Genomic DNA, 15110 nt, shown 5'->3' on the forward strand with positions numbered 1-15110 from the left:
GATTACAGGCTTAGTGACACTGTACCTGGCTTATTTTTCAGGTTTTAAATTATTGCCATATGACATGACAGTGTACAATGCTTCTTGTTGAATTACCTTGAAGCCTTAGAAGCCAACTTTTAAGAACTTAAAAGATTGTCAGCTTGTACATTTTATAAAAGATTCCTAGAGGACCAAAGTGGTTTATTAAAAGTATTCAGTAGTTAGTGTAGAAGTTATCTAGATTTTCTTGATTCCTACTTTTTCATTAGGTCATATTATGTGACTGTTAATGTCTACTGTGCTATATTTGGGATATCTAGCTAAGTAGTTGCATATTTTGTTAAAAATTATGATAACCTTCTGAATGTTTCTCCTCTCCATTTCTTCTTAGGTAATATCAAAATGTGCTCCAGAGTAACAGACTAGGGAGATAGAGATAGGAATTTTAAGTTTGTAGATAAAAGTTTTTTTTTGAGGTCTGATCTTCATTATGTGCCATGTGTGATTTTTTTCAAGTGAAACCTCGGGCTTCCAAACACCAAGATTCTGTGAACATAGGGTTTATAGGGTTTGGAATTAGAGCACTATTTTATAATGCTCTTTAATTGAGTAAATAAATTATCTGTAGTGGTGAAGAACATGTGGAGCCAAACGACAATGCTTTCCTTTATATGGCGCAATTCGTTCTTATTACATATTTACGTTTTGTGGCAGGTAATAAATCTCATGTAATCATGTGGATTTTTTTAGAACGTGGCAAAGAAAGGAATGACCAAAGATTCCCTATATTTTACTGCCTCGTCTTGTTTTGTTTCTTTGAAGCCAGATGCCATTAATTTGGGAAATGTACCTTAGAGCTGTGTGTTCATGATCATAAAGTTCTTTCATAATGTAAAATTCATCTTAAATCTGTGAAGAGCATCAGTGGAGTATAGTTAGCATGCTGAGACTTTGGAGTCACTATTACTTTTTAGTTTATATTTTACTTTGGTTTCTCTCATTTATAGCTTTACATGTAGTTTAGAAACACCTTTTCTTAATGAAATTTCATTAAGAACAGAACTACTCTCAGGCATTTTAGCTCTGCTGCTACTAACATGCCTACAGTAAAAGGTTTTTGGACCAATAGAAACATAACTCTTGAGAAAACTAACCTGTTTGCAAAATGCAAATTTGCATCTAGCATATTTTGATGGTAGTTTTTCTGAGCAGGGCAGTGAACAGAGGAAAAGTGTTGTAGGACACCCTGGAAAGACCTGTGGTGTGTGCTACATGAAAATTTCATTTGTTTCTTATAGTTCCTCAGTCACCAGATTAGCAGTTTTCAAATGCTGTGTGCATTCTTGCTAAATTTTTAATGTTTTTATAGTTAAGAGTCAAATTTAAGTGTTCCCTTTAATACTCAAGAGAAGTGGTAGATTCCTTTGCATCCAGAATTTAAATTGGAAACTGGATAGCAGATGTAGACAATGCACTATTAGGCTGATTGTTCATTTTCTTCCTTTGTTTTTTCTCTTCCTCTCTTCTTCCACATGGTATCCAAGAATGTAAAAAGTTACTTTCCTGTGTTGGCTCCATCAAGGACATCATTTGAGACTGTTCTCTTTAGAACCTAAAAATAGACTGGTGTTTTTGATATGCTCATAGGATCATTTTGGGGTTTGTATTAAATTGGTAGTTTGGTAATGAAATGAATGTTTTTCTTGTGAATTGTAACTCTCTATATCTGTTCTTTATAAATTTCCGTGGGAACAAGTTTGCTTTTCTGCCAAAGCACAAGCATTTGAAGGCTTAACATTGTACCTCCATGATGAAATGAGATTATGTATGACATTATTATGAAGACAGTGGACATTATTATGAAGACAGTGAATAATCCTATAGGAAGAACAGGAACCTCTTATTCATGACTCTTGATTTACAGATGGAGTTCCTTTTAGTTGGGTTGTATTAAGAAAATGGTATATTTTGCTATGTTCATTCATTAATTTTTTTCAATAACATTTTCTCTTCGTTTAGTAGAGCTGGGAGTATAGTTATTAACATGATAAAGATGCACTGTCCTTGTCCTTATGGACCTTATATTCTATCAAATATAAAACATAATCAGTTATATAGTCATGTGAATACAGTTGTAGTAAGTACTAAGACAATTAGGGTCTGTTTTGAAAATCTGTAGTTGGATATTTTGACTTAGTCTGAGACTTAAGAATGATTTCCTTGAAGAAGTCACATTTGAGTTACCTTATCATTATCATAAATGTGATTGAGGAATTCATTTCAAGTAAATGCTTATGGAACTAACAGTATGCAAATTATTTAATGTTTAGTTATAAGCATGGTAACATAAAACATTCCTTTTTATTTTTGATATTCCATTTATGTAGTTTAGGTAAACTTTTGGTTTCCTTTATTTTAATTTTGACTTGCATATAGTTCCTAGATGAACCTTACTATATAGTCTCATATTGTATAAACTCAATCTAGTTTTTACATTTAATAGCTAATAAAAGCCTCCAAGTATAAGACGTTTGAAAAGTATTTGTTAAAATGCATCAAATTTGTCTTGTATGCCATTCTGTCATTGACACTTCCTTAAATAAACAAATCAAAGCATTTCTAATGTGTCTTTCCAGATAGACTGTGAGCTTCTCAAGGACAGAAGCCCTATCTCCAGAACCTTGCAGATGTGAGACATAGTAAGTGAGTGCTAAATAAATATTGAACAAATAAATTATGAATAATCTGTGCTAATAAGGAGGAAGCAACTTGGTGACTGACATGTATGTTTCTTTTAAGCATCTTTTTTTAGATAGTTAAGGGTAGGGGGCCCTTTGATATCACAAAGCCTAGTATTGAAAACCAGTTCCTTAGTGTGTGTTCTCAGGCAAGTTAGTAAAGCTTCTCTAAAGCTACTTTTCCTCATTCTTAAAATAAAAATGAGATTACATTTTAGTTTGCATAGTCTTTGACCCATTTTTGGTTAGTGTTCACAAATGATGGCTAATACTATTACAAGAAAAATGGATTTTAACTTTTTATCTGTGTTTTTCTGATGTTTAAAGTAGACTCCTGTAGTGGCAAAAATTACTAGTATATGTGAGACTTGGTAATTGACCCTTTCCATGATTATACCAAACAGAAAGTTGAAACCTTACAACTAGTAGGCTGTTTGCTTAATGAAACTGAACTTCATTGATAATTAGATAATCATGGCTCTTATCATTGCAATAAATGCATTTACTTATTTTAGAAGTTAGTTTTAAAAATAAACCAACTAGTTTTTATGAATGTATTTTTATATATTTAAAGATAAGGAGTAATCTCCCAATGTATCTTTTACATGGATTAAGACAGTTGATGTATGAGGTTTGCTTTACTTGAATGCATGTATATGTATAAACATAGGTAATGAACATTTCCATGTAAGGATGGAAAAACTATTTCTATTTTTTTTTTTTAGCTCTTATAAGTAAACTTAGTGATTTTAAATACTTACCAGTCACACTCTTTGCCTGTATGCCAGAGAAATGCTATCACTCTTTCTTTCTTTACATTAATAATGTCATTTTCTGAATATCATTATGAAAGTAAAGAATATAAGGAAACTCATTAATTAAAGAAACAAATATCCAGAGGTTTCAAATTTGACTTTAAAATTTCTTTTAATTCCATATGCAAAGTTATGATTTGCTGGCAAAAAATAAAATAATGTAAATACCCCCTGAAACCAAACAGCCAAAAAATGCTAGCAAACAAAAAACCTTTGTTCTTCTTAATCTATCTTTGAAAATATGTACTTACAGTTTCTCCAAAAGCAAAATATCAACAAAGTATTATAGACCCTAAGAATTGGCTATAGTCAGGGGATTCACAGAACAGAATTTGGAATAGATTCTAAGAACTTAAGATTTTAAATTTTTATCATTATTACTGTGCAGTATTTAGAATTGAACCCAGGCCTTGAGCATGCTAGGCAAGTGTTCTTCTGCTGAGTTATGTACCCCCAGCCCCAGAATGTAAGATGTTTTATTAAGAATATATAGGAATATATGACCTTCTGAAAAACTTACTGCCCAAGAAATATTTTAACTAATTTGTTGAGTTTACATGCTTCCTATAGGACTTAAAAAGGGAGGAATTCCACATATAGACAGGTTCCTCTGGGCCCATTTAGAGGAGTTGCCTATAAAATTAAAAACAGTTGTATGTAGAGCACCCCATCAACCTACACTCTAAAAATATCGTTTAGTGAATGTGTCTTTCATAATAATGTTAAATTTGAATGTCCTTTTTCAAATGACTTTATTTGTATTTTTTTTCATTTGCTCCTAGGATATCACTGAGAATTAGAAATCAGGCAGTTTCCCTTTTAACAACTGTGACAAGCCCAAGGTTACAAAGCAATTAATTGATTATTTGTTATCTGAATGTGGGTCTCCTTATTCTTTTATCTTTTCATATGCTGGGTTATTTTCACTGGGTTATTTAACTGTCTCATTAATCTAAGTTGAAATTTTAGAAATCTGAGTCTGTAATTGTTAAGATAATTTCCCCAGTATTGCAGTGTATACTGAAAGTGAACTTGGAAATAAAATTGCCCTGGTAAAAATAAATTTTTCTCTCAACTTACCAGTTTGCATTTTTGGACACAGTTTTCCTTTGTTTATGTATTGAAGTTCTGTGTTTGGATTTTAGATTAGCAGAATTAGACAATGATGTTTAAAATTTATTCTCCCTGTTATTTTGGTTTCTAACCTATTAGCAGTGGCTGTGTTTTTCTGCTTCAGTTTAGCTTGGGTGTTCTGGAGAAAGCAGATAAAAGTCTTATTCTGTTTGTTTAAAACATTTTCAGATTATTATTATGAACTCCTTTTAAAAGTAACTTGAAAACATTTTTTTGGAATAGAAGTTTTCAGAAAATCTCTAAAAAACTGTAATTTAGAATTAATTTTATTGAACTAGATGATTTTTTGAAGTTGATTTTAATCACTAATGCCCTGGAAAGCCAGAACTAGAATTTTAAAACATACCTTGAAACACTGAAGTATTCCTGAAATCTTAACTCCTCACTGACCATCTATAAGGGAGGTTTGATCTGAGAGAAGTCAAGTGATAATAAAGGAGTTCCAAGTTGTAGGGGTGTGTGTATGGATTATAAAGCCCTGTTGTGATTGGACGGCAAATAAACATAATTTTTTTCTTGAACTGTGATTGGCTAAAATCCTTTTCTTTCCATGATATTTTCTAGTAACCGAATCTAGAGCCTCTTCTTGTTTTTTATCATCTGACCAGTGTGTTTAAACTATGTACAAGTATTAAAAGTACTCAGATTGGCACAGAGTTTGACAAAAGCCCGCAGTAGAGCGTTTGGCTTTCTTGTGGACAAAGGTGTCTCGTCTGTACAGCTAGAGCATGTAATTAGTATCACCGTAATTGGGAAGAACGAAAGGATGACAGGCTTTTCTTCATTTAAAGTCGTAGGCCCTTTTTCTGCAGTGACCGAGTTCTTTGGGCTTGGTTTTTTTAGTAGGAATTGTTGCTTTGCTGCTGGGACTGCAGAACTGTCGATTGAGGCTATCCCAGAGGACAGGCGCCAAGTGTTCTGAAAAACATCGCTCTGGAGAGGAGGCATACACCCTTGAGTTTATTTTGTGATCCAGAGTGGAACCAGCACACTTCACTCTCTCCTCAGCCTCACTTCTGAAGGGATGACGAATAGAAAGGTGGACCACAAACTTTCTTAATAGTGTTGCTGAGAGAAAGCGCTTCCGGCCCCTGCTCACCTCTTGCTTCCCCGCCCCAGAGCAGCCTCCGCAGCGGCGGGCACTACTTTCTGTCTGCGGAGGTTCAGCCGACCCTTTCCGCGGCTCCCTCCCCCGCCCGCGCCGGCGGAAGGAGACGCGCGGCATACTCGCCGCCTCACCAGTGGAGGGGAGGCGGAGTAGTACTGGCCGCGGAGCTGTGGCAGCGGCGGCCGGGGCTGCCTCCGGGCCTCCGACGGCTGTGTGGGGGATTTGTCAGTTTTTTTGTGGAGCCGTAGCCTGAGGTCGCGAGCTTGGGAGTCTAGAGTAGCGTTGGGAACGGAGAAGGACCGAGGTCGCCGTGTCCTTCTGGGCAGAGAACGTCCGGAGCGTCCCTGAGTCCGAGCTTTCTCGCTCGCGGGACCGCCGCCGTATCCCGGTCCGCTTTCCTCAGCATGGGCGGTCAGTAGGAGCGACTTTTCGCTGGTTCCCTCTCCGTGGAGGAGGCAGCAGTCGCTCCGGGATCTACGGCTATGGCTGTGGAGACGCGACCCGAGCTGGTGGGGAAGCGGTTTTTGTGTGTGGCGATCGGCGAGGACGTGCGTCCGGAGCGCGGGGAGAGCGGACGCTGCTGGCGGAGCTGGCGAGCGGGGGTCATTCGAGCCGTGTCCCATAGGGACAGCCGCAATCCGGACCTGGCGGTAAGAGAGCTAGCGCCCCCGTTTCCCGGGGTGCGCGCGGGTCCCTCGCAGCCGCACCTTGTTGGTGCCTCTGGCACCTTGCTCAGCTTGGCCAACTGGCGGTCACGCCCCTCTCTCCAGCCCTCAGCGGGTTTGCCCACTTCCCCAGCCTGGTCGCCGCCTCCAGCGAGTGGTTTCCGCTGCAGAGGCGGTGTCAGAACTGGACTCCTTGGCATCCCGGGACATCCGCGGGCCCGTCCCGCTCCCTGTCAGGGAGTGGGTGGTCTGCGGCTTCCCGCTGCGGCGCCGGGACGGCCGCGCGGACCTCACCGAAAGGCGGGGCTGCGAGCTGCATGTCGCGCGCCTGGGGCAGGTGGGGGTGGGGGCGGGCCGCTCGCAGCGGGAGGCGACCGGCAACGCTGGCAGCGCTCTGGATGCTGAAGTCTTACAGTGCTTGGGCTTGAGATTCTAAACTTATCCGGTAAGGTCGCTGAAGGGGCGGGAGAAGGGGAAAGACATCTCTGGTTTTCCAGTACTGGGATTCATGTGTGGGGGGGGGGGCGGCAAAGCCCATGGCTGTGGCGGTGCTCTGATTCGTCCTGTATTTAGATGCTTGGCTTTCGAACCGGAAACGAAGATGGATTTTTTGCTATGGAGAGTAATAGGAATTAACCTTTCCTTCTTTTTGTACTTTCTGGTTGGGAGCGGATAGTGATTTAGAGTCTAGATGTTTCTGCGTTTTATGTGACTTTAAGTGAAAAATATTGTAAACTACAATGTTAAATGTGCCGCAAACCATTAGAGTCAGTATTTATTTATTTTACTCCCTCCACCGTACACTTGACACTTTTTCTTCGGGTAGTATAGATTTATGTGCATGATTCTGAGTCGGGGATGTGCTCTGTTGTGTATCTACTGCATTCTCACTGGGGAACAGGTTGAAGGTAAGAGACTGAGTAGGGAACAGGGTACTATTGTACCCTGGCTTCCCAAGGTGGTTTTAGGAATACATAATCCATGACATTTATCCCTAGTGCCTTGGGCCGTTTCCATTTTCTCTTAAAAAATGTGGGCATTTTTTTTTTTTCCTTTTGTGTGTATCTAGACTTAGAATTCCCAATCCATTGTAATATCTGTACATGCAACCTGTTTTGATATTTTTGTTGTGATAATTTTGCTGTGTTTTTGTTTTTGTACAATCCTGTTTTTTAAATCATTATAGTCAGTGATACGGTTTCATGTGATATATATGTATTAAGGTTGACATGCTGCAAAATAGGTTTGTTTGGCCAATAGATATTTCTAAAATGAAATTAGAGATAATTTTGAAGATTTTTCTTGTTCAATTGGAGAAAAAAACTTGCTAAATATTTTCAGATGTTAATGATTCCATAAATTGTGATAGTTTGTCAGTAACTACTTCTATGTATGTAAAAGGCATGTGCTGAATTCATTTCTCTTTCAACTTTGATATGAAAATCGTCCTGGCTTTTGTGTGGAAGCTGTTTGGATAACTATATTAAAAGACTTAGTTGGAAATTTATGCTAAAGAGGTGGTTACATATATTATTTTTGTAAATAAATATTGAGTATTTAAAAAAAGGTATCTGTGAATGATAAGGCCTGACTGGAAAGGACAGGAAGGATTTTCTTGAGGTGATAGAACTGTTTTGTATCTTGATTATTGGTTACACGCATGCATATGTATTTGTCAAAACTCATAGAATTATACCATCTATTTTATACCATAGAAATACCATCTGTGTATTTCACTATGTAAATTTAAAAAATGCATTGGAACCATAACTGTGTAAACCTTTGACATATTTTCCTTCATCAGTCTTTACTTGAAAAATGACTATTATTAACTATAATATTTTTTAAATTCTAGAACCTATAATTTTAGATTTACTTAGACTTTTTTACATGCATATTCCTTAAATGAAACTTGAAACAGGTTTTAGCACCAGCATAATACATTCTCCCTTTTAGACTTGTTATTGCATAGTAAATTTTAAAGAGCTTGATTGATTAAATAAACATGCTGATAAATAGGTTATTTTATGTTTTTATAAAGTTATAAATATATGTAATCAAAGCCCTGTAAATATATAAGAAATTTTAGCTGTACATATGTGTGGCACATGAAAAGCACACGATTTGAGAGAAAAACTTATCAGAACTGAAAGTAGTTGTCAGTGTCTCAAAGTTAATTCTACTTTTGGTCTTATATGTAAGAAATTGGTATGTATATTATTTTCCAATCATTTCAATGTTGGTGGCTGTAAACTATACAAATCTGTCTTTTTGGGGCTGGGGAGATAGCTCAGTCGGCAGAGTGCTTGCCTTGCATGCATAAGGCCCTGGGTTCGATCCCCAGCACTGCAAAAAAAAAAAAAAATCTGTCTTTTTACAAATCTGACATAGCTCTCTCACTGATATAAAATTAAGGTATGACAAGACTGTTCATTGGAGACTTTCACAGGTATTCATTTATTTTCCTTCTCTAGTTTTTTGGTACCAGGAATTGAAACCAGGTTGCTTATCCACCCAGCAACATCCCTAACCCTTTTATAGGCCTAACCCACCACAACCAGCCTTCTAGTTTTTAGAAACTGCCCGATCTTTGGCTTATTATCCCCTTTCTCCATCTTAAATCAGTCAGGTTGTATCTCTCTGACAATATTTCCTAGTTATTTCTCTTCTGTTTCCTCAAGTGCCTTTGGGCCTAGTCAGATAATCCAGGATAGTCTCATCATGTACTGATTAACCACTTTAGTCCCATATGAAACTTAATTCCCCTTTAATTTGATCTGAACCCTTTGCCAGGTAATATTAACATAATCACAAGGTTTGTGCATTATGGTATGGATATCTTTGGGAATGGCATTCTGCTCATCATATCAGGGTAGTAAGCATATTCTTGTATGCTGTGGATATACAAGTAAAATAGTTTGATACAAAGAAGTTAAAATTAAAATTTATTTTCATACCAATAGTTTTACTGATATTCACTGTGCTGTCTTATCTCTTAAGTAATTAGTTTAATTGTAGAATTTTTACTAGATTATGTTTGGATAATTTCATATACTTTGTTGGTGACTTTGTAAAATGGCTGGACAACCTTCTGTATTGTCTATATTGGAACTATATCAACCAAGAAAAGCTCTCATATGAATTCTCCAGTACAGCAGAGAGCCAAATTGTAAAGATACAAATGTGTCAGGAGCCTTTGATTTCTTTTTTTAGCACCATTATTTATTTAGAAAGGTCTTGTGTTGACATAGATTGTTGAGCATTACTCCTGCCCTACTGTTGGAGGAACTTTTCTAGAAGAGTTAGGTAGCACAGAAGGAAACTTGACAGTTGAGAAGCACTATTGTATAATATTCATTCTCTCTTTCTCTCCCTCCCTCTTCTTTTTTGGTATGAGGAATTGAACCCAGAAGAAATTTACCACTTTTTATTTTGAGACAGTCTTGCTAAGTCGTCCAAGCTGGCCTGAAATTTGTGATGCTCTTACTTCAGCCTCCTAAGTGGAATTACAGGCATGTGCCACTATATCAGCTAATATTAATCTTTGAATAATAATATGCTAAAATTAGTCTATTTCCACATCCTGATACCCATCACATATTTATTTAGTAATTTGTTATTCATTAGTTTACCCACCCTTGTCTGTGTTTCCTTGATACTTATGGCAGTTATATCCCTCTTTTCAAACTACCCTCCGTCTAAAGAGTATTTAAGAAATGTGTCAGAGGTTTTTAACACACAAAAGGAACACACAAAAAATGATACTGCTTTGCAAACATAGAACCCATAAAATTTCTTTTATTTTGGAGAATTTTCTTGCAATCACTTGAAGAGGAGTAGTTAACCTGGGAATGCAGATTTTAAACTGTTCTGAACTGTGTAAAGGTTATTTTGCACAGTTTATGTGTCTTAAATATAAATGAAGCATTCATGTTTAGGATTCAAAATGTTTTATAATTGTCTATAGTAAGCCCTCTTCCATTTTAAATTCCATGTATTTCTGCCCAGCTTTTGGAACTTGAGTTTCGTATCATTTGGTTTTCTTATGTTTTGTTTGGATAATTCTTTAGGATTAGAATTATTTGTTACTTATACCGTGAGCTTACAGTATAGATAATAACTGTTTTCTGGTATATTCACAAAATGTTCAAAATATGAATGGATGATTTTTATTTCATTGGTCAATATGACTTTGATAGGTTAACCATAAGGGAAATTGGTTTAGCTGGTAGGTAAAAAGACATTTGTGTCTGATTTGATTACATAGACTGTTTTTCACCTTCTCTTAAATTTGGGGTCATTGTTGGTCCTAAGGACTTATGTGTAGTAAGTGAGAAATTGCTCTTAATTCTTCATAGGTAAGTAGAAATTTTAGGAAAGAGGCATCATTAATATTCCACAATACATACAAATGGCAGTCTTTACTTTTTATGTCATGTACCATAAATGTGCTTTTATTCTGTATCATCGTTAGCCAGATAAATAACTGTAGGTTCTCTTTTCCTTATCTGCAATTCTAATATCCAGATAACTGTAGCAGCTCAGTTTATTTTTTAATGATTTACCTAAAAGCAAAACCTAATTTGACTGAACTCATTTTTTAGTAAATCCTAAAATGAATTAACCACATCATGCACAACCACAAGAATGGAATCCTAATTAAAATAAGTTCTATTCCATATATGTACAGTATGTCACAATACACTCTACTGTTTCATATCCAAAAAGAACAAATGAAAACAAAGATAAAATTAAATAATTTTGTAGGAGAAATGTTAATGGGCTTAATTTTAGGGTTCCTTTGTAAACTGGCAGGGGTTATATGTTAAATACAAATTACATTGCCATAATACTTGCTATATTTAACCTTATAAAATCCAATAAATTTTGCACTTCTGAATGTCTATGTGGAACGGTTTCAGGTAAATTGTTTGGATATAAACACTTATGATTTAATGGTTGAGATTTAGTGGCAACAAATATTGCTAATTTTATTTTGAGCTTTGACAGTGATCAAATGTCTGTTTAATATTCAGATAGTTTTTTTCAGATGTGGGTTTTAGCAAACTTGTTTGATATAAAATTCTTAATCTGACGAAGTTTTTGAAGATTATATAATTCCTCCTTTATTTTAAGATTGGTACTTTCTTTCTGGGTGCAGTGTTGTATTCATGTAATCCCAGAGACCTGGGAGGTAAAGGCAGGAGTGTCACAAATTCGAGGCCAGTCTCAGCAACTTAGGAAGATCTTCAGCAATTTAGGGAGACCCTGTCTCAAAATAAATAAAAAGGACTGGTGATACTGGTCAGTGGGAAGTGACCCTGGGTTCAATTCTCAGTATCAAGGGGGGGAGGGGAGGAAGGTTGGTGCTTACTAAAATTTGTTGGAACATTTCACTTTACATTATATTTCATAAAATTATTCTAGTAAACCCATTGATGAAAATGTGTTTTTGTTTTTTTTGTCTCATGGTGCAGAACTTATTGATTTAATTAGAGAATACATAGTTAATTAGTAGGGGAAAAACAGTTCATAATCCATTTAATGTTTTGCCTGACATAGTGCTAAAATTCTGAGGTTTTGCAACATGGTCAGTCTATGCCAGTTTCCTAGACTTAATCAATTGAAACTAAATCACATGAGAATTAATTTTGTTGAATTTGAACAAGGCGTTTCATACAATGAGATATTCCATTTAGGGTTTATTGGCAAGTAGACTCCTTTTGGATTACATAGTTTTTAAGTAGATTGCAAATTTCAGGCATAATACAATACCTCTTAGTTCAAAATAGCTAAAAAGAATAGATCTGGATAGAGCTTCTTTTGAAACTACTTTGAATAAATAGGAATTGTGTACAAATATATATAAATATATGTAACTGAGTACTTAAAAATCTTAGGTTTCGTAGAAGCATTTCTTAAGTACTTGTATTTCAGTTTTATAGATTGAGCCTAAGTTTTCTCATTTGTGTAATCAGCAAAGGAATTGGTCTAGATTCACAGGTTTTGCTATTTAATTTGGAATTGTCATTAATAGTTTTTAACTTACAATGTCTTAGACAAAAGTGTGAAACAAAATAAGTTTCAGATCTGTCCCCACAGCTCTTAATTCTGAGTTAATAAGTCTTCCATTATGGTATGCCTCTTGTGTACTATTACAAGGATCATAATTCTCTTTTGTCAATACTGTGATTCCTGTTTAGTGTTTCCTTTGGAAGATGAGAATTTGTATTTTGTCGGGTAGAGGAGAATGGAGTCTCACTGTGTTGCTCAGACTGCTCTTGAACTTCTGGGTTTAGGTGATCCCCTGGCCTCATCGTCCCAGGTAGCCAGCATTATAGGCTAGTGCCAGTGTGCCAGGCTTCTATTTTTTTTTTTTTTAATTAGAGAAATTGAGGTAGAATAAATAAATATCCCAGAGCTATAATAGTAGGCCTTGAAATGATTCAATATATATTTCTTCATGCACTGGGAAATTTTGGTTAGCTATATTTATGTTTGGGGTGAAAATAGTATATAAATGGTTAAAATGCAGAATTCTGTTTCTGTTTTAGCATATATATTTGGAAATAAAAGAAAATGCACTAATGAAAATTTCATGGGGAATACTTCCTTTGATCTTTTATTTCGTTAGTGTAGTGTTGAAGTTTTTACAATTAGTGATTCCTAATTTGACAGTGCAGTTAGGTAAAATCAAATAAACTTTAATTAGTCATCTATGTTGTTGTTTAGGATGAAAGCGTGGACTTTGGGTAAAATAGATAATGTGTAACCTGTAATTTCTGTTACTTTCCTTATCTGTAAAATGGAACTCTTATGTGGATAACATGAGTTGGTAGTAAAGGAACTGATAATAGATACACTAATTCTTTGGTTTGTTTCCTTAATTCTTCTGTATGTATTTGAGGGGTGTTTTCTGTATTAATTGGTAGATTCATTAGCTCTATTTCTTTAACTTCTGAAAAGTAAAAGATCAAATAAGCGTCAGGGCAGGAATTTGAATACAGATTTCTAATTCCATAACTATTGTTGTTTGATATGATATACCCTGTCATATTCTTCACATGATAATTCACAGATTTTCAAAGTAAAAATTAAAAAGTCCCTTTGATTGCTATGATATATATTCTTTCCTAACCTTTGCACCTTCTTGATTTCTAAAACACCATGGTTCACCTCCCCTTGAACTGTTATTTTTCCTTTCTTTCCTGATTGAAGTTCTTCCCATCTCAATTTTGCAGTAGTGGCTCAGTCCCATGCCTGCTGTTTTTCAGCATTTTTGAAAAAGGTAAAGATAATGGTTCAATATGAAGAAAAAGCACTGCTTAAAACTGCAGATTTATAATTAAGTTACAATTAAGTTCTCAAAGGAGAGTAATCTGCAGTTAACTTATAAATCTGAAGTTTTAAGCATTGACCTTTGTTCAGTTTGAACCATTATCTTTACCCTTTTTTCTTACATGAATGTCCTGCATCTGGATCTGATAGAACCTCTGTATAAAATGTAATTTATCACCTTCATGTGAAACTTGCTGCCCTTTGGGAATTTATTTGAAATCTCATTTAGGCTTGAAAATTTGTATCCTTGTGCGGCTTATCTACATGTTTCCCTCACCTTGAATGTAGACATTTACAAATTTCTTTTCCCAAGTTGGAAGTTTTTTTCCCCAAGTTGGTAAATCCCAATCTCAGTTCTTTGCAGTTTTTACTACTACTAGGTTCCAACCTTTCTTTCTCCAACATGTATTTTTATTGGTTATTTTACTTTGAGTTCTCTGCCTTCTCCAGTGTATTCTATTTAGTGTGAACAAATTTCATCCTTAATTGCCTTTAGCAAAGTTCTTCCCCTATTCTTTAATAGTTTCTCCTTTGTTTATTTGATGAAGTCTAAATGTTTTTCTGTAAATGTTTGGACTTCTCAATCTTGTTCCTTTCTTTTCGAAACTTAAAGCTCACCAATCCCCAACACAAACCATTGGAACCTATTTGGTGAAAGTCTTTCCTTGCAATTTACTAAATGTTGTAACTTATAAAATCATAAAATGAATTTCATATTTCCGTTGAAATTTCTTTTACTGAAGAACTTTCTAATGTTAAACATACTCTTTGGTTAAAAATGATATTAGTTGAATGAACTGAGAATGAAAAAAGAGATAAAATAATGTATAAAGTATCAGTCATTCCACTTATTTTCATGAAAGATAAAATAGGCTTAACAGCATTTGTTACAGTATTCATAAATCTGGAAATACTTTTTGTTTATCTGTGGACAGTACTATAATTCAACAAATATTGAATTTAAATATGAATAAATATTAAAATACTTATTAAATATTTAAACACCTATTTTGTATCAGGTACTGTTCTAGACTGCTGTTTTGTAAGTATAACATTAAATGTAAGATTATCATGCTATCTTATCAGACTTATTTGTGTTGTCTATTTCAGCACGTTTTGTAGTGTACAAGTCTTGTCTCCTTGGTTAAGTTAATTATTATGTATTTTTTGTTGTTGCAAATGCAGTTGCTTTAATTTTCTTTTCAGATTGTTTATTGCTGTATAGAAAGCTGATTTTTGTGCATTGAGTGTATTCTACTTTTGCTGAACTTACTTTTCCAACAGTTATTTTTTTCTGTGTATATGTACTTTTTAGGGATTTGTGCATATA

At 35.3% G+C, this 15110-nt stretch overlaps 1 protein-coding gene across 8 annotated transcripts in view; it reads left to right on the top strand.

Annotated features, from left to right (window-relative positions):
* JMJD1C (jumonji domain containing 1C) overlaps positions 1 to 15110 on the top strand; it is a 355043-nt gene that overhangs the window by 53238 nt on the left and 286695 nt on the right. For 3 of the 8 annotated variants that reach the window (XM_079136375.1, XM_079136381.1, XM_079136378.1), the window contains exon 1: positions 4318 to 6427. The exons of 1 other annotated variant lie outside the window; for it this stretch is intronic. In XM_079136375.1, the coding sequence (XP_078992501.1) occupies positions 6260 to 6427 (168 nt within the window). In that variant the 5' untranslated portion in view covers positions 4318 to 6259. Of the gene's footprint in view, positions 1 to 2618; positions 2682 to 2712; positions 6428 to 15110 lie in introns of those variants that run through there. 4 more of the 8 variants (XM_079136380.1, XM_079136379.1, XM_079136372.1 and 1 more) reach the window with 3 other exon arrangements.

The sequence above is a fragment of the Sciurus vulgaris genome, assembly GCF_902686455.1.
Source record: "Sciurus vulgaris genome assembly, chromosome: 4".
Taxonomy (NCBI): domain Eukaryota; kingdom Metazoa; phylum Chordata; class Mammalia; order Rodentia; family Sciuridae; genus Sciurus; species Sciurus vulgaris.